Source organism: Castor canadensis, chromosome 15 (genome assembly GCF_047511655.1).
Source record: "Castor canadensis chromosome 15, mCasCan1.hap1v2, whole genome shotgun sequence".
NCBI lineage: Eukaryota > Metazoa > Chordata > Mammalia > Rodentia > Castoridae > Castor > Castor canadensis.
The window spans coordinates 76,662,314-76,688,554 of record NC_133400.1 but is presented as its reverse complement, the minus strand read 5'-3'; the positions used below and the strand labels follow the sequence as shown (position 1 = coordinate 76,688,554).

Below are 26,241 nucleotides of genomic sequence, written 5' to 3'. Positions count from 1 at the left end.
ACATGAGAAAAATGAGCACCCAAGCAGAGCAGTACTGTCAAGTATCATGGATAGTCCAGTAGAGGAGGTAGGAGATTGGTTCGTGGAACTCCCCACGAGGGGATCATGCGAACATGACTGCCTTTGGAGCTGACATGGAAAAAAAGGAGATTTTTTTACTATATTATACAATATAGGGAATTTTCTGAAAAGATGTAAAAAAAAAAACACAGAAAAATAGACCAAGATGCTTTAAACTATTAAAAAGAGAGATTGGAGTGACAGAATAAAGCAAGAAAGTCACTGTGCTTGGGCCTTTTAAGTATTCATAGGACAAGAAGAACATGAGTGAACAGGTAACAAAGGTGACCTGAAGCAGGATAATGAGTTTATGTCTCAAATACAAAGCATTTCTTACTGAAGATCAGGTCCATAGTATGGGTGTGACAACAAAAATGGGGTCAAAGAAGTGATCATTTGGAGTTGAGAAGATGTGAGAAGTGTGATTTGGTGTGTGCAGTGGGCCCCTAGGATGGTGAGACAAGTAGAGAATAAACCTGCATTGTATCCAATGAGGGATAAAGAAGCTGTCTCTGGAACTCTTTATTTCCCAGTGAAAATGTGCATAGTACTTTAGAGTTTAAGAAACTCTTTTTCGAATACAGGGTGAATACCATCCATGTACACATCACTTATTTTCTCTTCAAGGATTACCAAAGTGAGCAAGTCCTCTGTAACACAAGAGCTGGATTGGGGTTGCTGATGGAAATTATAGGATTTATTTTGTAGGATATAAATGAAAACTGTGGCAGATTAATTTTGTGACAGTAAAACAGCCTGAAGTAATTGAAAAATGTTTAAGACTTAGAATATAAAGGGAATGTACTCTTTCTTCATGTACCTGAGAATGATTTAAATCTTATCTATCAGCACATTTTTCTTCTAATTTCAACCTTTTCTTCTGATGTCATACCTTTTACAAATACATCAACACAAAATTTAAGGAAGATAAATAGTAATATAAAAAATGATGAAATCCAAAATCTAAAAATGGATGTTGCTGCAACTACTTTTCTCTTATTAAAAAAAAAAAAACTTGTAAATTAGCAAAATCTGTAAATATAGCCTGGTACAAGACTAATTTATTCATCATCTTGATTTGAGAGCCTTTTGTACTTGCAGCCTAACTTCTTTGATGTAATTTTGAAAAATGCATGTGTGATCACTCAATTTATTTTCCATTTTGCATCTCTTATTAGTCAAAAGAGAAGATGTGTGAGAACACGGAGCCAGTGGAAACTTCTCAAACCACCACAACTGTACACACGACAACCACACAATTCAGGGTCCTAACGACTACCCGTAGGGCAGCTACCGCCCAGCTGCCCACAAGCCTGCCCACAGAAGGTACCCAAGAGATAGTTTGCTTTTTCTTCTAATGGAGGAGGAAATCGGTGTGTTGTTGTATACTAGTGTATCTCCTGCTCTCGGGAAAAAGTTATTCTTTTGCAAACTGAATTTCTAAGGAATGTCTTAAAGAGGAAAAAGAAAAAACTATCATGGACTGAAATTATGTGTTGGGATTCTTTTACTACACTGTGTCTCTTATTAAGCCTTAACTGTTACCTGTAGTCTGGCTTCTTGTCCTCCCTGGAAAAGAAATAGAGACTTCTTTCCATGTGGCTAAAATTAGCAGTCACCAAACTCAATATTGCAAGTTCAGAATGGAAAAGCAAAATGCATATAAAATGTCTATTGATTTGGGATTCTAAACAATAGATAATTCAACTCATATTCAATTCTAATATTTCCCGAATATAGTCAATAAAATGTTTGTCTATAACCTATACAGAAGCACTGTGAAGGTCACAAGTATTGTCCTTCAAAACTATTTCCTCTTGTGGAGAAACAAAAATACTCGAGTATTAACACTCAGATATAATGCATGGGGGAAGAAGGTATGTTTGCCAGTACTTGCTTAGCTTTCTATTCTGAATGGTACCATTAGGAAATAGACGAAATATGAGAATAGTTGTCCAAGGGTAAGCAAGTCATACTTGCTATTGCAACAACCTTTGCTTTCCTTTGTATAGGATGTTAAATTAAATTTGAAACCTTTCCTTTTCATTGAAATTTAATTGGCTATTACAAGGTTCCTGGGATAAAATAAGATGGAGGACAAATGTCAAATGCATTTTATTGCTTTTAAAAGCAACATTTTTAATATTTGTATTATTTTGGATTGTTATACTAAAACTCATGGAACTATTCCCGTAATTGACGTCCTAGCCTTTTGAATGAAATGTAACCACTGAAATGAAAAGGTATATCCTACATTTTGTTCCTTAAGTGCAAGATCTTTTCATAAATGATTTTGATCATATGTGTTACTAGTGAAAATGCATTTAACTTTTTAAATTGAATTTGTGGATGCTGATATATCCTGATGATTCCAATTAATTTGTAATTTTCTTCATCTTGATTTTTACAGTAAGATCATAACTATATAGTCAAATTGTATAAATTGTTTGAGAAAGTTAAAGGTCAATGCATTTTAAATAACTTTACCTTTCTCACAGAACTTGAGAATCATATATTTTACGAAGGTCTGTAAGAATTTCTAGTACTATATCATGTAAAGCTAAATTTTGCTCTCATTGAGCTAGACACTATCTCAATAAATTGTCAAAATCTAGTCTTATTGCAGGTAAGGCAATTTGTAGACAATTACAAGATATGAGATTTATATAACTTCAAAATCTTTGGTTTTTTTTCATGATAATTTTGAATTTCTCTTCCAGATGATACCAAGATAGCATTGCATCTCAAAGATAATGGAGGTAGGAATTAGCACTTTTTTCTTTTATAAACATTTTCTTTTATAAACATAAATACTAATTCATTTAAATATGTCAAAAGGCATGTAGGCTTCTAAAGACAGAGTGAGGTAACATCTCATTCCTGCTAGTATTTAATCTGGGATGAATGCAGTGTTGACTGGAAAATGAAATCCTAAGCCTTGTGCTTGTCTGTAAAACTACATGAAGTAGAAAATTCATTCTTGTAACTTGCTAGTCTGCTGCTCTGGTCCTTATTTTAGTTGTAGGAGTGATTATATGACTGTAGGTAGTAGGTTCAAGTGTTTTCTCACTTAGTTGAGTGACTGATCAACACTCTTTATATTTAAAATTAGAAATAAGATAGTAAGTGTAGTAGTATGTCACATTAGGTATTTTTATCCATTCTATGAAGCAAAGAACAAAAATTAAGTATTCAAAAAATACCTTATTAGTAACATACTTAAATGTTTTCCAAGATGATTTAGAAATATCTGTACTACTAGTTTAAAATTTGAAGAAAAAAGGCTTTACCAAAACAATGCTGTGAAAAATATCGTTTTAAAAATAAAAATAGGGTTTTTTTCCTATTAAACTGTTGGTTCTCATTTCCTTTTCCATTGGAATATGCTCACTATTGATAAAAGAGGTTTTGTTTTGTTCTGTTGTGTTTTGTTTTGGCGGCACTGGCAGCACTCATGCCTGCTAGGCAGGTGCTGTTACACTTTGAGTCTCACCAGCAATATATGATATTTTTATTACCAATTGTTTATATGACTTAAGAAGGGCATTTCTACATCTTTTATGTAAATGTGAATGCATCATGACATTGATCTAGGCATGTTTTACTTTTCCAGACCCATGGGATTTAAGACAAGATCATAGATCGATAGATAGGTTGATTTATATTATCCCATAATTAGCATATATATATATAATATACATATATACATATATGTAGTATGTAGTTGAGGTTGTTTTCTTTTATAATTATGGAGAATAGTTCCTAAATTACTCAGTCCATGTTAAGTAACCATATTTCTGTTCTTTCTGCAGTCATTGCTTATATATGTGTATATACATCTTTAGTTTTTATATCAACCCATCTGAAAGAAAAGCTGCCTAGCCTGTCTGTAAATGTCATTATTAAATCAATTTCCACTGCCTTTTTCATCTGCTTTGTAGTGTTGTTTCATTCATTTCTAATTCACTATTGTGTTGATTCAGCAAGTGGACAGATTTACACGTAACCATTTGTGTTATCTATACTAGCTAGAAATAAATTAAAATCTTAACACTTGAAAACAATTTAACAATCCCCTGATTCAGGATTTCCCACAGTGGGATGTTAATAAGTGTCATGTGATCCTAAGTTATTACGTAGGTTACCTCACCAGGCAAATGGAATGGAGGAGTTATTGCCAGGAGGTTTCTTTTCTGTGATACTTAATTTTTAATATACATGGAATTTATATACATGCTTATATTTTTCTCTGTTCTTTTTTTTTTTACTTAATGTTATTTAACATGCTTAACGTATCCTGTAGTGCTAAGAGGAAAAAGCCAAAGATTCCTGTGATAAGATAAATAGGAAATACTTTGAGTAACAGAAAATTAAAGTTTTTTGCTGGAGAACTTTCAAAGCCTTTCTGTTCATTCATTCATTCATTCATTTCTTCTAAATGTGTGCTAATTCTTAAGCACCATTACAGGCTTGGGGCTGCAGTAGTGAACAGCTTTATACAAATTCCTTATTTTCAGAGAACATGCATTCTAAAGAATCTTCAAGCTAGCAATAAAGATTTCCTACCTGGCCTTTTCCCACTCTTCTGTTATAAAACCTTTTTAGTACTAGCATCTTGTGGACATAGTGTTTTGTAGAATACACTTTGCAAATGCTTTTCAAAAATATTACCAATTATCCTGAGTGAAATCCATAGTTTTTTTTAAAGCATCAAAGAATCATAAAACTGAAGTCCTTCTTAAATCAATGCCTTAGAAACAATGCTATGGTGAAAAGAAATCAAGTTCAGTATTCCCAGGGTTAATACATAGAGCTTTCGATAATTGGTACACAGCAGGTACCACTAGAATTCCAAAATATCACAGTAATACCATACTCTTTTCAAGTCTGGGGTTGTTTTTTGAATACTTGTCCTTAAAAACACTCAAGTGCAGTTTGAAGAGATCAATCTGACAAGCATTAAGATGTGTTTCTTCAAAAGAATATTGCCTGGAGACGCGGATCAGTGCTAGAGTGTTTGCCTAATATGGCCAAGGCCTTGGGTTTGATGCCTAGGCACCACAAATAAGAAAAAAGTATCTAAGGTAAATTACACATTATTTTTCATAACATCCTTATTATAATGGTATGCTATTATTGCTTTTTATTTTATGAAATGTGGAGATTCAGGAAGGATCATTACTTTAAATCTTTATTAGTTAATTAAGCATATTGGAAATAATTCAGAACTGTCCTTCCCCTCCAGCTGAACATTTTTGCAAGATTGAATTAATTAAGAATAAGTAGTCTAATACAAATGTTTTCCAACATTTTATTGAGAATGATTTTTAAAGTATGCAAGCTAGTAAATTTTTGTACATTGCTATGTGTTGTTGCAAGGAAATTTAGCACGTTTTATTTCTTGATTTAATTGACTGACGTTAAAATCATTTTAATTTAGAGCTCTGTGCTTTTCTGAATAAGAGGCTGACATTTTAGAAAATAGTCAGTGTATTGCCTTCCATTCCATCAGCTCCTTGAAGTATTTGATTACCTTCACTCTGTGTCTTTCTGGGACATTTCTGTGGGTTAAAGTAGTTGCTTTTCTTGGTGGAATCTGCAGCTGACTTGATTATCATTCACTTTTCACAAGATTTTTCTTTGTCTTGGTATGGAAACATAAAATACTTCTCAGCAGCTGGAGACCAAAGTCACACAACAGGGTTTCTCACTCAGAGGACCCAGACTGGGTTATAATCCATTAAATCACTCTCCATGAATCTTCGTTGTGCATTGAATTTCCTGATACATGTAGATTAAGTCTAGGTACAGCCTCTTGGAGCTTCTAGCTAATTGTTTGGCAGCCTTCAGGGATGCATAGAAATTTTCACCTCTCTAAATAATTCAGAGAAAAAAACATGAACAAATCTTAACCAAGGTAATGATACCTAATGAGTAAAGACCTCTTTAGTAAGTTACTGCCTAATTAAGCATTGTAAATAGCTAAATACAAAAACACAGAACATCCAATGTAAAGACAGTGTTTTATCTTCAACTGGAGTATTACTGGTTGCACATTTAGAATCTTAGAGTAATGCATAATTCTAATCAAATAATGTAACCATTCTTGTTTATATGAACAACAGCTCTTCTATTGTTCCCCCTTTTGGGGGAGGGGGACGAGAAGGGAGGGATGTTTACTGAATCTTTCCATGTTCTACATTCTCTTCTAAATGCAATATGCATATTAACTCATGTAATTTACAACACATGCAAGTTGGTCCTATGATTATTTTATAGGTACAGAAATGGAGGTACAAAAAGGTAAGGTTCTCAAGGTGGTATGGAGCAGAACTGATGTGTCCATCTATTTATTTAGCCTTGGTGTGGACCCCTAGGCTCTAAGGATTTTTCAATATTGTTTCTTCCTTATAGTATTGGTCTCTTAGAATCAACCTGCACGTGGGAAATGCCAACAATAAGCTATTTTAACTACATGTTGTATATTATAGCCTACTACTATAGTGTATTATGGTGTAGTGCTTATACTTAAAATATTTAAAAATGAAATTTCCTTTTCATATATAATTATGCAATAATTTCCATTTTGTCCTTTCTATGAAAATCACCATGCTTTAATTCTCTCATGTGATTGAATGATGTTTGAATCATTGGCATTTGGTCTCCAAACTACAGGTATAGTTTATGTTCAAAATTTAATTAAAGTTCTTTTGGTTTCTCTAGAAATTCAGGTTCAATTCTCCTGTAAGGGTTATTTAGCCTGTATTCTTTAATACACTACTTTGTGGATCATAGTTTTGTGCATTTCAAGCAACATCTTTGTTTTTCAAATCTTCACGATAGCTTATTAGAAGACTTATATTTGTAAAGAATTTCCTAGCTATTTAGTTCAGCAGGTATAACCATTAAGTGCTTTCTTTGACATTTGAATAGGTTGCTTTTAAATGGCACTAACCACCTAATTAGAAATGTAAAAGACTTCAAGATGCAAAGAGAATGAAGTTATATTCAGGGCTAAGAAGAGATTTGTAAGAGGAATCAATGACAAGGGTTTTAATTGAGAGGGTAAAGTTTTCAACCAGATTCCATTCAATTTAGCAAATTGAATTGTGCCATTCTGCTACACTGCAGATGTTAAAATAATTTCGAACTCAAAAATCTTGAATAGATTTCATTATTTTAAATTTGTTGGTATCAAAGCACCAAAAATTCCATTCTCTAGTGATTGCTTTAAAAGTTCTTCCTTTTCATTGAGGTGTTTCTTTAAAAAAATGTTTGAATATAAATTTGTAATTTTTAATATTTAAAGTAGCTATATTGCAGGCAAGCATGATGTTTAATGCAAGTGGCATTGTGATTGTCCTTTCTTCTTATTACTGGGAAATTTATTAAATTCTTATTGCTAGGAAATTTACTAAACCTGGATACTGAAAGTTAATTCAGAGGTACATATGTTTGGTGACAAATTTCAAAGAGCTAACAGAAACATACTTTGAAACTCCTATGGATAACTGGTCTATTCTGATTCTCTTGTGTTCTGCTCAGTTTCCTATTTCTGGACACATTGTAAGACTTTGCATCCAAAGATACAATGTTAGAACATTATTCTGACTTTTCCACTGAAATGCTTCTAAGGCTATATTTTTTTTCCTAGTCTGTAGTGGCAGATCAAGTGTCTAGTGTTTCATTTATCATTCAGCCAAATTATTTTTTGACTTTCATACATAAATCATCAAAGCAACATATCTTTTACTATTTTTTCCTCCCTTTCTTGTTATTTTTTCATCTGCTTCTTTCGTGTAGATCACAGTCCTAGAAACAAGGAGAAACTGTTATTTCCATTTGACAACCTATTGAATATATATCACTCTTTGTTTCTAGAACTGTAAAATATCCTGGCTTTTAGTTTTATCTTTTGCTTTGTTTGGTTACTTTTCATTTAGCACTAACTCTATTCTAAGAACATTTATGCTGTGATAGTGGAAATGTCTTATGCTTTAGAATATTTTAAAATTTCCCTAGGATTAAGGATTTTTGTCCTATACCTTTATCTGGAGCAGTTACTCTCATTTGTTCTATATGTTGTATTCATGAGGTTTTCTAATTTTATTATTATAGTTTATAAAAATTCTGAACTCAGATTAAATCTCATACCAATTAAATCTTAATCTCTGAGGTGGGGTCTCAGGAGTCAATATTTTTAAACTGCCAGTGATTTCAGTATAAAATGAAATTGATAGTGAGTGGTTTGAGCATCATAAATAATGAGCACTAGAATCACTGGTTTAGAAAGCCTTATTAAAATGCATATTCTAAGAGATAGCATTGCATTTCTAACAAGTTATCAGATAGCATATTTGCTACCACTTCTCAGATCACACTTTGAAAATCATGCCTCTTCATGACTTCCCTGAAACATTTTAACTGGTGGCAATAAGAAATTACCTCCATCTACATGTGGAAAATGCATCTTATTCCACAGAGGCAAGGCACCTGAAAACATTATATCTGTTATAACTCATAACTCATTTGAATATAGTATGTCAAAATTAGTCCATTTAAGCTAATGGCAAATTCATTTACTTTAGCAAGTATAGTTATATTTTCTGCATTTTTGGTGAACTAAATGAAGATGCTGATTTGTTAAAATTATTTTGACCTATGAGAGTTGCAATTTCACTATTCAACCCAATAGCATGGGGAAAAATGTTATCCAGAATAGGAAAAAAAAAGAAAAAAGAAATCGCATCAGAATATGGTCTTTCCCCTTCATGTTGATTTGAAGATGGGATTTGTAGTTAGTGTTTCTGGTACAGGTTGAACAAATAACAGAACATAGCAGAACCTCTGTTAGAAAATGTATACCATGCAATTTCTAAGAAGTAGCTCTAAATGGCATGTCATTGCTGCCAGCAAAATGACTGATCAGTAGCTACTTTCTTTTCTGTGTTCATCCTCTATCTAATTTCTGACATACCTGGTTCCTGTCCAAAATCTGCCCTTGACAATACCTTGGGAGGAAAGAGACTTGTATATGTCATTGGCTTTTGGAACCAGAGACTTATGAGGTGTCCCTGGAGTGGGTTTTACATCAGTCTTTTTTTGTGCCTCTTGTCAGTGTGCTAAACACATACAAAGTTTTTAATTTTTGAATTTTTTAAATGCAAGATGCATAGTGGTTATGAAAGTAGTGTACTACTACTATAATATGTATGTCTCTTAGATTAAACTAGATGGTGATTTGGTTTGACTCAATTTGATTTAGGCCAGAAATATTTCTTGGGTTGGTGATGTATTTCTATGGTAGAATATTTGCCTCGCATGTGTGAGGTCCTGGGTAAGAGCCATAAAAGTACTAGGTACCAGGCTTATTAATTGATGATGGAAATGCAAAAATAAACAAGGTGGAGAAAAAAGTGGTCTAATAGGATGACATAAAATAATAAATCTGTAGTGTGAAGAATGCAAAGGAGACTCAGCCAACCATTAAAAGTCAGGGAAAAGACACCTAACTCAAGCTGAAATTATGGGAAAGCTTCCATGGTGATTGATTCCAGTTTGTAGTGGGGTGAATTTATCTAAGCAATGGATAAAAGAGAGGCATTTCTGCCAAGGGATCAGCATAAATGAGGTTCAGGAGCATGAAATAGAACATCTAAATCACTGTGGGTAACGCCAAGGAGTTGCCACATTTATTTTACTTTAGGAACAGGCTATGTAACTTTAGCACTAAATTCTGTTCATATTGTGCTTGAATCACCAGTGCTTATTGCTTGTGTAATGCTGAATGACTTTAAGCAAAAAAGAAAGAGGAGGATGGAGAAGAGTGGGGAGAAGAGGGAAGAGGAGGGAGGAAGTGAAGGTGGGGAGGAAGCTGAGGAGAAAGAAGAAATGTTGACATAGGAAAAAGATACGCAATTTGAAAAGGGACAATATTTTTAAACGAGTAGATTAACCAATTAGATGGTAAATTTAGTTTACTTTTTAACAGCTAAGTTTTTCAATGGCTTATTTTTCTGTTAAAATTAATTTTAGCCTTAGTTTTCTTCCACAGTGCTCAAATAATACCATGTAAGATTTTAAGTATATCTTAAGTACTAAAGACAAGAGATAATTATTTGGTACTAATTCGTAGCAATGTTGTAAGCTACTTTGGCAGTTACAATAATAAACTAACAGTTTGCTGAAAAACTGTTACAGCCCTAAGTAATTTTAACATATGCTAACATTATGCTCAGCAACCACTAAATATATATATATCTGAAAATTCCACTGGATGGATTTTAAATAATAACCTAAGAAATATTTGTCTGGCCTAAAAAAGACTGGAGAGAAGGAACAGCTGCTCTAAAGCAAGTGAATGCAAAGAAAACAAACAGCAAAATAACAGAAAAATCCAGTTGAATAACTATATTAAGTATAAATAATACTCAAAGCTGGGCATGGTGACATCTGTATTTCCAGCTACTAGGGGGACAGAGATCAGGAGCACAGCAGTACATGCCCAGCCCCACCAGAAAAGTTCACATGACCCCATCTCAACCAATGGCTGGGCGCACCTGTCATCCATGCTATTTGGGAAAGCATGATGAAGGTTGATTGCAGTCCAGACTGACCTGGGCATAAAACAAGACCCTATCTCAAAAATAACCAAAACAAAAAGATTGGAGCTACCACTGGTGTAGCTCCAGTGGTAGAATGCCTGATTAGAAAAAGCAAAGCCCTCAGTTCAACCCCCCAGTACTGCCAAAAAATTTAAATAATAAACATTCAAGCAGACTAATGTTTAAAAATAGGAAGAACCTGGACCAGAGGTGTAGCTCAGTGGTAGAGTGTTTGCCTAGCATGTTTGAAGTCCTGGAATCGATTACCAGCACTATATAAAGCAAAAGAAAAAAAATCAAGTTCCTTCTCTATACTGTGTATAAGAAATTTACATAAAAATAAAGACATATAGATATAAAATGATTCCAGGTAAAGTGGCTGAAATATATATAGTCTGCAAACATAACCACAGTGTCACTGTATAAATATTAAACTAAGTAGACATAAGTGTATTGACAGAGTTAGGAGCAAAGTATAAAATGAAAGAAGCATCAGTTCATCAGGCAATCATTACAATTTTTAAGAAATTAGTCAAAAATAAGAAGGATATCGATCAGAACTACACAGGAATTAATGTACACACACACACATTAAATATGATTTGTAATTATAGAACCCTGTTGCACAACTGCAGAATATAGATTTTGTCAAGTATATATGAAATGATCACCATATACTAAGCCATAAAACATCTTTCAGTTTCAAAAGATTGAAGTCATAATATTCTTTGACTACAAAAGAATCAAATGAGGAAAAGTGAAAATATATTACCTACTGATAAGAGAATAGTCATTAAATGTTGCACCACAAAAACAAGGTCAGGAGTACGGTAGTAGGTATTAGCTTAATTTAATAATTTCTCAATGTACTCTTGCAACAAAACATCACATTGCACATCACAAATATATGTAATTTTTGTCAATTATACCTTAAAGAAGTTGAGAAGTATACAGAAAGTTTAAATAATATATAAATAAAAGAATAAATCATAAGGAAAACTAGAAAATAGTTCAATTAAATGGTAATGGAATAGAATGAACTAATGGCACAGATATATCTTGCAAACATTTTAAGACACATCAGAGTAATATGCAGTATAGTTCAATTTATATGATATTCATCTGAGAGAAAAGCTAACTTACACTAACACAAGTAATGGGACAAGTACAGTGACTCACATCTGCAATTCCAGCAATATGAGATGTGGAGATCAGGAACATTGCTAGTAAGTATAAAATTTGATACTTCTGTTTATTTGCCTCACATTTTGCTTTAAATTATTCGTAGAACCTTGCCGTGTGGTTACTAATAATGATAAATTTGTCGGCAATGTTCGGGTTATTAACTGTACTCCAGACAGTATTCTAAGGGCTTAGCATGTTGAACTCATTTGATCTTTCAGCACCCTTTGTAAAAAGCAGTATTATACTCTCACTTCACTCACAAAGTTTTAGAAGCCCAAGGGTTCAAGTAATTTGCCCAGGCTCTGACAGTTTATAAGGACTGTAGCTGTCCATTCCACCCTCACGCTATGGAGAAGGATGTTTCTGATGTGACCTGTCAGCTCTGGAGCCACCTGAGAGCCTTTCTTCTCCTACTAAAGTTACCCAGTATGTCAACAAACACAGGCAGCACCAACTTTGCCAAATCATAGCTTTAAGCTAGAGGGTACCATGTTGTTATGTTATTTCTCTAATCCAGTCCCCCAACACTTTGATTCCTTAATTTTTTTGGCAGTACTAGGGTTTGAACTCAGGTCCTGCGCTTGCTAGGCAGGCACTCTACCACTTGAGCCAGTCTAACGGCCCATCCCCCAACACTTTGAAACCAATATCCTGGTAACTGTACCTAACTCATGGAAGTGTGTCTGCCCACCCAAGGGGTTTTTTGTAAAACTGATTTTGTGGAATATGTTAGGTCAAGTCTAATGCTTGCCTTCTATACTAACCACATTCTCACCTACACTCCATGCATGGAGTTATATATGTTAGGAAGTTTGATATTCCAGAGCCTAAGGAACTGTCAATATGTAAATATAATTTTATGTCTTTCTCCTCAAGCAGAATAACTGATTCAATCTCTGTTAATGGCACAAGCTAAGCCATGTTTTGCCTCCATTAATGCTAACTAATTAAGAGTAAATAGCCCACAAAACTGGTTCTTGGTGGTTTCACTTTTTTTCTTCCTGCCTTCCATAAATGTGACACAGTTCATTAGTTCTAATAACACAAACTAAAATGAAATTCCAGGAACTGACCATCTGGGTTCTGTTTTGTTTGGGAGCTTTTTTTTTCCCCAGTAAGACTCTATGTCCTGAAATACATAAAGTCCATAAATAGAATGCTGCTCACCTCTTGGAAGTTGTAGTAGACATCAGATCACAGCAAATAACAGGAGGTCATGTAGTTATGAAACACATTGAAGACAAAGGTGTCGATGCCAAGATTCAAGACATCACCGTTCATGTCTTCAGCAAATAAATGAGTCCTGCTTTCTTAGGAGACTCAACGGTTGTCATAAAGTTTAGAAATAAACATAGGCACCAATGAATTTGAGATTGGTTTAATATTCTGCTCTTTGCAAAACCAACTACTTCCTAATAACCACCGAAGCCTTCATTTTATTTAGCTAGCCCACTGGGCCTCAACATTTGGGCTATTGCCATTCAAGAGTGGTGGCAGGTTCTGTCTCCCATGGCCCCATTCTTGTTCGGGACAGCATGTTTCCCTAGAGGTGGGGCTGCAGTGAAAGTGCATGCGAGCTTGACCTTGACCTTGACCTTTCCACTGCAACAACTATCCAAAAGATACCCTCGCTCTCACCCACATCAGTAAGGGATGGGATGGCCTATTTCCATGAATACTTCTAAGTGTCTTCATATTGCCCTGGTAATGCAGCTATGGTAGAGTGGTATGAGAATACCAATCAATAAAATAATGATTAATAATAGTATTATGACATTAATAGAATCAGTATAGTGTCTCAATGCATAGAACATCAATTAGTATGGTACTACTAGTAATAGCAGACATTTCATTGAGCACTTGCTGTATCGTAGGCACAGTGCCAAGCATGTTATAAGCATCACATTTTGTCTTCACAACCATGATGAGATAGGTATTACTATTATGCCCCTTTTGTAGAAGATAAGACAGGATTGAAAAGATGCTTGTTCTTCAGGCTGGACAATATGGGGTCCTGATGCTATTCCTGGAAGACCCAAAGGTTGCATATTAGCGTATTAGATGAGAGGCTTTGGACACACCTGTCTTTCCAAAAGGTTTTGCTGTTGTTATTGTTGATTTTGGTGGTGCTGGGAGTGGAACTCAGAGCATAGTACATATTAGATGAGCACCCTGCCAACTGAACTACATCCCTAGCTCTGAACATGGTTCTTGGGGTGGGGAGGGCAGTAATAGGATTTGAACTCAGATTTTCATGCTTGCTAGGTAGGTGCTCTGCCACCTGAGCCACTCTACCAGCCCTTTTTGCTTTGGCTATCTTTCAGATACCTCACAAAGCATGGCCCGGTCTGGACTGCAGTCTGACTACTTATGCTTCCCAGGTAGCTGAGGTGATAGCTGTGCACCACCACACTTAGTCATTGGTTAAGATGGAGTCTGATGAACTTTTTTGTGAGATCAAACCATGATCTTCCCAATCCCCACCTTCTGGGTACAAGAATTACAGGCTTGAGCCACCACACCTGCCCTTCTTAGCTTGATGTTTATCCCATGTTCAAAACACCTGGTGAATTTGATAGAGTAGTAAACATTCATTGGGATCACCTTAGCATACACAGATGAATGCTCTGTTTTTACATAAATGACTTTATTTTGAAATGAATAGATGAAATGCCATAAACACTCACTCTGTTCTAAACTCCTGGATCTTGCAAGTACTTTGTCAGCTTTATTCTTGGTGTTCCTTAGTCACTGTGATATACTGTGTGAAAACACAACTAAATTTTTTCTGTAGTTAAAAACTCTAATTTATTTTTACCATGTCTGGACTTGGCAGGGAATTAAAGAAACAACTATTCCATGAAATCTTTCAGTTTCATATTGCACTGAAAAATTTAGATACTAAGATTTCTTTTCTGCAGATTTATTCTTCAAAAATTATCTTTGAGTGTATTTTTAAGTAGAGAAAGGAGATTACTTGTTATGGAAAACTAATACTAAGAAAAGTTAAAAGGCTGGGAAAAGTTTTAAAGCTAAAGATCTTGATGGCTCTAAATATTGGAGTTATAGGTAGAGTATTACAAAGAGTAGCATATATACACATAAGAACTAAGAAACAATAATGGGTTATTCCAAAGATTTGTTTTTTGGTCTTACAGTAGCTATAAATACCATAAATCCACTCTTTCAGATGCTTAGACACACTCATGTATAAAAACACCAGTCATTTAATGAGGCTGGAAACAGGCCATGGTTTGGTGACTGCTTTTCCCAATCCCTCATTCTGATGTAATTGAACCTTTCTTTGAATATGATTTCACAGAAATTTTATTTAGCTTCATTTTTCAAAGATAAGAGTTAAAGGATTATTGTGTTAAAAAAAAAAAAGGATTTCATACTCTAAGCTCTTGCAGCCTAGAGCATTTTCTATGCTTCCTTGAATGAAATTGCCCCATAGTTGCACACACTGCAAAAATAAATAGATAGATAAATGATAGATAATAGATAGGTAGATAGATAGATAGATAGATAGATAGATCTATAGATAGGCAGGCCAGCTGCCTTTGCCAGATATTGTTCTTACCACACATAATGTACTTAAGGGAATTTTTTGTGTACCCATTTTCTTATCTTTTCACAGTAGTTATCCAAATCCCTCCCATAGCAGTTTCACAGTGTGAGTTACAGATGTGTTACCACAATGATACATATTATGAATTGAGTATGGCTTATATGATCATTTGAAAATATCTTAACACCTGAACAGTATTGACAGGCTAGTTAACATCCAAGAAGTAGTAACACCATGATTAAGAACATGAAGAACTAAGAGAATTATGAAAAAAATTGGAAAATGCATAAATGACCCGTGGAAATTCTGAATGCAGTCAAGGTCATGATCACATATATAAAATGTAAAACAGCTAAGACAGAAAATACAGGAGCCATGAAATCAGATCAGTTACAAGGGAAACTTCCAGAAGAGTCAATTTAGATAAATTTTTTATCACTTGATTTTTTTCCATTACATGCTTTAACTTATAAATGAGTTAGATAACATTCCACAGAGAAAGTCCGAATGTCTGTGTGTTTTTAATTCAAAAGTGGAGCACTAACATTTTAAGCATTTATAATATAACTTCATTCTGAAGCTTTAGAAAAGAATATTTTGGCATCGTCTGTATACAATTTATGGATTTTGAGCAGATTTGTACAGGACTTTGTCCAACCCATCAGGCCCTCAGTCCCCCAAAGGATACTAATACAGTATGGAATTTATGGGCTGAAGTATTTCACTTTTCGGCCAGGAGCAGAGTTAATTCTACAGTGAATAAAATTTCAGACAAGGAACATTTCTAATGTAGTTTTACTTTATTCTTGGACTTCAGTTATTGCCAAGGTTTAATAAAAGGTACAGATCATTTTAGCAATATATGAAAATCTTTTGCATATTAGACAATTACACTTCTAAAATGTACATTATCAATGTCACATGCATGTAAATTCTGAAAAAAATGCAAAGAATATAGAGACATAGAACTTTAAAATTAAGTGTTACACTTTGAGGAAACAACACATTAAATCTTCTTCCTTCTTTCATTCTACCATCTTCCTCCCAACTCCTTATTTTTTCCTGTTTTCTCTTATCAACTCAGTTAATCATAAAGTTTTCACAGAATGGAGCAAATTAAACATAATCACATAAGGTCTTAACCATTTTCTACTGTGTGATTAATGTTTTTTTACAAATCTGTTGTCTTTGTTGTTATGGTGACTAAAATTTACCTAACCATAGCAGATGCAGATAAGAAAATTCTTACAGTCCTCCTTGTGTCTAAATATTGACTTTCATTTATAAAGTATTAAAAGTCACAAACACTACACACATCACTCAATATATCATGAGAGTCTATTATCTTTGATATTATTGATTTTCTGTGCTTTATTTGGGTTTTAATTATGTCTTGAATAGAGTACAAGAAAGCCCTTTGTTTTGTTAACTTTTAAAATATGTTTCTGTAAGGCAAAAAAGACTTAACAGATTTCATTGTATGGCATCTTATTGTCTTTTATTATTAATTCCTTTTAGCTTAGCATGCAATTTCAGGCTAAGTAAAGATTAAAGATTTTAATTTTTCTGGGTGTGACACTGAGTGTGATAGAAGACAGTTGTTTGGTTTTGTTTATTTTTGGACAGGAATGAAAGAATATACTTTTAAGAAGAGTTTAAGACTTTAAGCCTCAATATCAGAAGACTTCTGGCCATGTTTGAATATTGCCTTAATTCCTAACAGACTGATGAGCTGAATAAATCTATACCTGAGGCAGGTTCAGAGTTCTCTCTGACCCACTTACTTCTGTCTGCCACTTTAAAAGCCATGGGGATGACTGTTTCCAAAGTTGACATCTTAGTCCATTGTCTTTTCTGAAGGAGTGAAATCAATTTATTTGAGCCAATTCCAAGTATGGGAATTACTGAGCTTTTACACTTTTAAAATTTCAGTTTTGCATCTGAGGTGCTTATCACTTTTAACACAGAGAACTCCCTGCATTTTGTCCATGCTTGCCCATAAATATGCAAAACCTCTGCAATTTGATTGAGCAATAATATTAAACAGGAAACCAAATAGCATAGAATTTAAAATCAAAGCGCATTAACACCATGCTTATCTCACCATCATATTTGGCAACATTTCATCTATCCTGATTCCTGTTTCTGGGGGTTTCTAAAGTTCTTAGAAAGCAGTTGAATAGAGGAGCTTGTGCTGTGTAGGAAATCACTACTTGTAGAATCATTGCAGTAGAAAACAATTTATTAAATAATATGGAAATAGAAAAGTGTGTTATCCAAAAGCATGTGTGCCATTTTGGCTACTTTATATAGATGATCACTCACAAGCATTTTGAAATAACCACTAACATGTGACATACATACACCCTTGTAGTGTTTTGGCATTGACTTTGTTACATCTATTCTTAAGTGGTTGTGCTACTCACAATTCATCATAAAATCATATGACACCTATACATCTCTCAATATTTGTCCAGTGGTTTGTAGTATTGGGGAATTCATGTATTTTTTATTTTATAAAAATGATCAGCATCCAAAAATTTTATCAAATATTTGACTAGTAACAAACTAAAAGTGTAAAACTTGCATTAGACATGATCATATATCTAACATCTAAAGCAGTATAAAGAATTTTTTCAATACTGGGATTTGAACTCAGGGCTTCATGCTTGCAAGGCAGGTGCTGTATCATTTGAGACACACCCCAACCCGTTTTGCATAGGGTTTATGCGTGTGATGACCTGGACTGCCATTCCAATATTTATACTTATCACATAGCTGGGATCACATGTACACACCACCACACCCAGTTTTTATTGGTTGAGATGGGGTCTTGTGAACTTTTTGCCTGGGCTGGCCTCAAATTGATACTCCCAGTCTCTGCCTCCAGAGTCACTACAATTATAGACATAAGCCACTGCACGCAAAAGAAAAGTTTTAAATGGAGATAATGTAACTTAAATCATTATGGGAAGTACAAGTAAGCAATGGTGAGAGTAAATATGTCTGAATAAAAGGAGTGGCTGAGTCTTACCACACTGAAGGTGCCAATTTTATTTTATTTTATATTCTGAAGATTGTCAGTGTAGATCCTGCAATTCAAAGATAATTTTAGTTCTGAAAAGGGCTCTTAATGAATAAAACATGTCCCTTGTTCTCTTCTTCCTTTCTGGGAAGGGTTGCCTCTTACTTGCTGCTTTCCATAGCAGATTCTGGTTCTCTGACCCACTCTGAAGTGACACCCTGAAACCATCTCAGAGAAAGGTCTTGCTTTCCCTTCCACATCATACACGCACAAAAATCATGATACTGAAACCCAGCATGCTGTGTATAAAAAGGCTACAAATCCTGGAAATAGAGATGGTGGATGGATGGATGGATGGATGGATGAATTGATTGATAGGGGAAAGAGGCAGTGAGAAATAAATGCAGAGAGGAAAAAAGAATGGCTGGAGAGATAGAGCTATGGAGGAAGAGAAGAGGGAAGTAGGATTGGAGGGGGGGAGGGAGGGATGGGTAAATAGAATTACACCTGGAATTCAAAGAAAACATTCAAAGTTTTTCTTCTGATGCAAGTAAATATTTTTGCCACTTTGTTTTTCTCCAAAGCAACATTTTAGATTAATTCTGCTTCCCATGAAAAATGTCTCATACTCTTATAAAAATAAGAATAAAACCAAGTTCTTAAGATGTAGCCATATAAGCATACTTAACAATGAGGTCAAACTTTTTAAAGCAACAAGTGTTAAGGGCAAAAACATGGTTTATATGTTATCATAAATCTGACACTGTAATTTGCCTCAATCTGCTTATTACATGCCGGTTACTCTCCTGAGAACTTTGCACATATTAAATGTTGAGTTCTCACTGGAACCCTCTGTAATAATTACTGTTATTAACCACTTTATAGAGATAAGGTAAAGGAAGACCAGACAGATGAGATCATTCATTACAGCCTCATTTGATTTTTATTGGAGAAGTGGTCATTCCAGTAACTGTAACCCATTTTCAGCTGCTTTTATTTTTCTCTCATTTTTTTTCTTCCTCTCTCACTCTCCCTTCTCCTCTTCTCCCAAACATGGATTTAAATATCTGGCAGACACTGACCTCAGCCCTACTCCCAGAGAAGTGACAAGAGAATCACAGCCTCTACCCTCTTGGAGGCACAAATGCTAATTCTTTAACTGTCTTTTTAATTAATTTTCCTTCACTTGAAATTATCGGGTTCTTTTCAGAATTCTTTGCCAGAACTCACCACATGAAATAAGAGGAAACAGCAATACATACATCTCAGTGTTAATTGGGAAAATATTGATCAGAGGTTCAGAGTTTAGACTCTGAGGCCAGTCTGCTTCTGTTTGAGCCCACTTCCATCTTAACATTCCTGCAAGCTAAGCGCATTTCTTAATTTCCTTGTGCCTTGGTTATGAAAAGGAAATAAGAATAATGCCTACCTCTTAGAGTTGTTGATTTTTATATTTGCAAAGCAACACATATATATCTGGCACCTTGTAGATCAATTTTTATATAATAAATCACTACTTATTTATTTCACTAGTGAAGTTCTATTATGTGAGGGAAAACTAGGATTTTTAACATTATGTTTAGAAAGGAATTGCTGAACACCAACAATAAGTCTCAAAGAATAAACAACAGCAACCAAATAAATAAATAAATAAAGGATGAGTGTAAAGAATTAGGAAGTCATGTTCCTTTGCTTTATTTAGAGTTCTGTTAATTCAGTGAACCACTCATTCTGATAGGTAGCCTTGTTTATTTTGTATTCAAAGAAACTTAAAATAAATAAACTAATGTTTACTAAGTGAGAGTTACTAGACAAAGAATGTTGAAAGCATAGAAGCAAAGCCTAATAATAATAGATAAATTGTTAATAAAAGGATTAGGAACCACTGCTCTGGAATTTCTATGAGTCCTAAAGAATTAGCTAATGATTCAAAAATACCAGTCATATGATGCACTAAGATACAGTTACCTACTGCAAATAATTTAGGCAGATTTCTAAATGCCTGGGTAATCATCAAAGATTACAGAATCTTAGAACAAGAGAAGACTTTAGAGATTTGCTTTATTTGGTTGATTGACTTTGACTTAGACACTTATTATTTTGGAAATTAAATTCCCTCTCTTCCTAGCTCTGAAAGTGTGTATAACGGTGGAAAGCAACTCAATCAAAATTAGAGAACATGATATCAGGCTGTGGCATGGTGGAATATTTTTGTATGCTACAGTTTAAATAAAAATGTTTAAATATTGTTTTATTAAAAAACATAAATTTCCCAGTAAATGTATATTCAGACTTAAAGGTTCATATATGAGGGCCCTGACAACTGGGATTTTATTTCAGCTTCAACAGATGACACTGCAGCCGAGAAGAAAGGTGGAACACTCCATGCTGGTCTCATTGTTGGAATTCTTATCCTGGTCCTCATTATAGCAGCAGCCATTCTGGTGACAGTCTATATGTATCACCATCCAACATCAGCAGCCAGCATCTTCTTTATTGAGGTGAGTACCAAGGATACACATTAAAAAATAATACAGAACATTCATTTGGGAACACCACCTGTATTTCATATTTAGCACCTGATTTGTCAGGTTCTAGCTGGTGGATCTTACACACATTGCCTGCACACACATACATGTTGATAGATTGCTTTCCTATTATGAGTTCAGTCCTCTTATCTCTGAAGCTTTTAAATAAACAAGCTATCATGGTTTTTGTAGATCTGATGGAAAATAGAAACCATACCTTTGTGTCTATTTTATCAAGTATGCTAACCAGCTGTTCTCTTAATCCCAGGAGGATATTCAGCATATCCTGGAGGTTGAAGGATTTACCTTAAAACAATCAATGAGTAAATACTAATTAAATATTGGCTTTGTGTGTGATACAATATGGTGGGCCTGATGTCAAAATGCCCACAAAAGACATAGGAAAAGTATGATTTTCACTACATAAAAATAAGATGGCATGTGCTCTTGCCATTTTACATAAAGTGTCTATTATGTACTCATACACACATAAAATGAGTGCCATGTTGAATTGGTTGAATTGGTGCTGTGTTTTCATGTACAGAATGTAGCTTTAGTACCAGTGTCAGAAAGGACTGTATAGGGGCCATAGCCAAATCCAAGTGTTTAGGAGCCTGGAACTGGGGAGCTGGAAACCACTGACTGCAGTCAGTGTGATTAAGTCCCTTTCTCTCCCCTAGAAGATTGGGTTCCTGTGCTCTATGCATGTGCAATTTTCATTCTAATATCTTCATAGGAACATTCCTTTTCCAACACCAAACCATACCACAACTACTAGAGTAATAAAGGAAGTCTTCCTTTGCCAAGTTGCAACTATGCAAGAGTTCAAATCTAATTCATTGTATGATGTGCAAAAACGTTGCTTGGAATTTTGTTCACTTGTAAGGTGAGAAATTATGTCTTTTAAGCTGCAGAGTGAAAATTATCTTTGTCTCCTATAACAGAGACCAGTGAGTGCAAATAAATTAAACAATTTCTTTAAAGTCCTATGCAGCTGTCTTACATCTGTAGACTAGAGAGTAGTCTCATGTGGGCATTTAATGCATTGACAATCCAGTTCTTATTTATCATCTTGATCACTAGCCATGGTTCCCCAACCTGCATTAGAACTACTGTCATATTTCACTCTTACCTCTTCTCCATGCACATCCTGAATGCTTCATGCCACAAAAGCATTGTTTATCCTGTTTCCTCCTCCAAGAAAGTCCTCCAACCCACTTGAGTTCTTGAATTCAAGTGCCAAACAAACTTCCATACCATGTGACTCCCGAGCTCTCCTAGGCCCCCTTCCTGCTGGACATGATCCCTTTCCTCTGAAACTCTTATTCGTAGTAACACACCCATACCTTTCTCTGACATTGACCTTTCTGGTTTGCATCAGTATTAAATCTTTGTATTATTTATTCTAGCCTACAAGACCCATAAATTCCTTAAAATCTGGATTAAATAACCTAGGTTTCCTTTGAAAATTAAGAATTCCATCAGTATTTCCTGTTAAGAAAACACAGAATAAATATCTTACGACATTTTAAAATTGCAGGAAGATTTCATGAACAGCACACTCTTCAGAAATGGCGCCCTCATTTAATATTATAGTGACAGGAATTGCATTAGTCAGAAAGCTGTTATTAAATTTTGCTAATGTGCTCAGTTTTCATGAAACAAAATGGGCCTCTTGCTTGAGGTCAATGAATGCATTCCTGGAAGAGTTGACAAGGGTTCAGCCAAAAGTCTCAATGACCAGCAGACATTGGGCTACTGTGACTGCTGCTATAAGCCCTCAAGCGTTGGAGCTTTTCAGTATGCTATACATTTTATTTTCTGACATTATGAAAAAGAGGATGCCATGAAGTAAGTGACAGTAATGGTATTAGTAGCAAATTGTGCAGTGTGAAGGACCTAGTTAAAGCTAGTTCACAGCAATTTGTGTAAGTACAAAATGAGACTGTAATATAGCAGGAGTATTTCTTTTGCATTTGCCTTTTGAATTCATCTCATTGCTTAATAATCAGAGCCTGTAAGGCCACATTTGTATGGAGTGTGTTTGTGCATGCTTACATACATGTATATTTATAGAATGTTACAGCTAGGGAGAAGCTTAGTGTTTATTTTGTCCTATACCCTAGTAACATGGAGAGAGACTGAGGCTGAGAGGGGTGAAATGACTTATCCAAGGTCAAGCAGTCCTAGTTCTAGGAATAACTTGCCTTTCCACACATAGTGAAGCAGAATCATTTGGTGGACTCCCACCTTTTCAACTTTCTGCCTTTTTCCATCCTGGTGAGTCACTTGTCAGAATCTGTTTAAATTGCTCTGTCTGTGACACCCTGCAGTAGCCATGCAGCTCACTGTGGCTGCTCAGGGATGAGTTCTGGAAGGTGCTAATCATAACAGTGCCATTGTTAAAGCTAACCAATGTGTACAAAGTCCAAACCTAGAACCATGGTGATCTGGGGTATGATCTTTGAGATATCAGACCTCATGATTTTGAAGATTTTTAATTATAAATTAGAAGTTTGGGTATGTAAAAAGGGGAATTGTATGTAGCAATATCATTTCCTTCACATTTTACTTTCCATGTTATACTGCTCTCTGGTTTTTAAATGAAATTGATATATTTTTCCATTATGATACTGCTTGCTATAGAAAAATTAAGGCACTGCAGAAATGTAAAAGGAAAGTCTTTTATTTATTATCTTAGAATGCAGAAACAATCACTGTTAATATTCTAATTGATGTTCTTCTGGAATTATTATAGGTGTAATTTCATGTCTATCCATTTAGTATTGTTGTGGTTTCACTGCAGTGCAATTTGATATTGTTTTTTAAATGTCATTATCCATTTTAGTATGAACTCCTTGTAAACATGATTTTAATAGCTATAAACTATTCCATTCAATATTCATTCATAACTCTGTATCGATTGCCTCTTATGCTGACAAGAGGTAATTCAGAAAGCAGAGAGCCTAGCATGCACCTAGGAATCAAAAGAAAATTTTTTCCACCTAAGACTGTGTGTAGTTTCCTATTGTTGCTGTAACAAATTACCATAAACCTAGGACCTTAAAACACCACACATACTATCTTACAATTCTGGAGGTCAGAGGTTCTAAGTCAATCTGACAAAGACAAGGTGTTGAGGGCTAGTTCCTTTGGGATGCTGTGTAGGAAAATAGTTTCCTTGCCATTTTCAACTTCTAGAGGCTGCCTGCTTTCCTTGACTTGTGGTCTCTCCTTAAACTCATCCATACTCTATTTCTGTCATTACATCTGCTACTAACATGGACTCTCCTGCCTCCTCCTTATGAAGCCCCTTGTGATTACATTGGACCCAACTGAACAGTCCAGAATGATGTCTCCATCTAAAGGGTTAAAAGGTACTTTTGACATTTAAGGTAATATTGACAGGTTTTGGAGATTATGACATGGACATGGTTGGGGACTTTTATTCTGTCAACCACAGATTGCATTAAATTTAGGATGCATCACATGCAACCAATTAATATGTGCTGCATCCTTATCTATAATTCTACAAGAGTCTATTTTTCACTAATTTAGCCAAATTTCAGTAATGTCAAAGTGTGACCTCACATGTATCCTATATATTTCATAGTCTGTGAATGTAAACTGCATGGACAGTTGTATAAATTAGTTCCTGTGTTAGACACAGCATATACTGTGATGAAATTGAATGATTCTGCCTGTGTGGATGTACCAGAGCTCACACAGCCAATCTGCTATTGCAGAGAATCTCCCCCAAAATATGCATTTCCTATTTATTCATACTATGATTAGTTCCATTATGGATATACTAATGATAATGACTAACATTTATCAAATTTGCTAGTAGAAGTTTCACCTCATTTAATCCTTGCAGACAACTGAAGAAACTTCTTCAACATCACACATTTGGTCAGTAGTGGAGTCAGGATTTGACTCCAGGTCCAACTCCTCTGACTACCCTTAACCACCTAACTGGGCAGCCTCTCTTAGTGTTAGATTTTTCTTCCTGTACTGCAAATACAAATGTAGGGTTATGTACATCTAAGGACATGCATTATTTCCTTAGAGCAGATTCCTCAATGCACAAAGGAAAGAAATAAATAATTTAAAGGCATTTAATAAATACTGCAGAATCATTGCCCAAAGATATATACCCAGTTCTCTAGCCGTGTTTAACTGCTATCTACTTTGAGTCATGATTATAATGACAGGGGCTCTTATCTGTATATTTTGTTCTTGTAGAAAACATATTCCAGTTATTGTACACTTGGTGGACAGACACTCTTCCTCATATACAATGTTTACATAGGCTTTATCTTTCAATTTTCTTGCTTGTGGGAAGGAAATGAGATAATAAAGCAAATTATCACCCTATAATCTGTGTAATTAAACAAGTGAATTGACTGTTTACATCCTATGACTTCATATGCAGGATCCAGAGTATGAGTTCCAATCTCCTAAAACTCCCAGTCTCTCTTCAGTTTGGCAGAATAGTCTCTCACTAATTTATCTCCTGCAATCCTCCTTCATCATCCTCAGATTTGAAAGATATAGTTTAAAATATCTTCTTGACAATTTGCAATGACTTAGTAGATGTTAATCATTTATGTTTTTGTTTATATATCTGGCTTTTCTCAGTTATTTTCAAAAAGATATCTGATTTTGACCAAAATCCATGATATCATACAAGAATACCTGTGCTTGCTTTAAAATACAATTTATTATCTTGAAGCAAACTGACAGAGAGCAAATACTCAAATAAACACATGTCCCTTAACTTTTAATAGACTTCGATAAAACTAACATTTCTTTGGAAGATTTGATGTGCTTCAGGTTCTACATTCAATGTAACAATTGCTGACATCTCTAGGCATAAATTCTGTGATTTATAACAACTTTCACTGATGCATGAATATATGTCACAGAGGTCAATGTTAGCACTATTAAATGCTGTTCATTGTACATCACTAAGATTTTTAAATAAAAATACATAAATTTAATCTAAGTGAATGTCGAGAAAATAATATTATAAAGTGATAATCATACAAAATAGATACTTCCATGAAAAAATCTTTTTTCATAGTGTTAGGTATGGAATCCAAAGCATCATGAATTTCAAAAGAGCTCTAGCACCAAGCTACACCCCCAGTACCTCCCTGGAAAAGATTCTAGACTATAAACAAAATAATTTAGACAACAAAACGTTTTTTTTCAATACTGGGAATTAAAGCCAGGACCTCACACATGCTAGCCAAGTACTGTATT

At 34.7% G+C, this 26,241-nt stretch overlaps 1 protein-coding gene across 1 annotated transcript in view; it reads left to right on the top strand.

Moving 5' to 3' along the window:
• Positions 1-26,241, top strand: part of Plxdc2 (plexin domain containing 2) — a 407,828-nt gene that overhangs the window by 355,367 nt on the left and 26,220 nt on the right. The window contains exons 11-13 of the mRNA XM_020169269.2: positions 1,239-1,386; positions 2,781-2,819; positions 20,786-20,946. Of these exons, the coding sequence (XP_020024858.2) occupies positions 1,239-1,386; positions 2,781-2,819; positions 20,786-20,946 (348 nt within the window). The remainder of the gene's footprint in view (positions 1-1,238; positions 1,387-2,780; positions 2,820-20,785; positions 20,947-26,241) is intronic.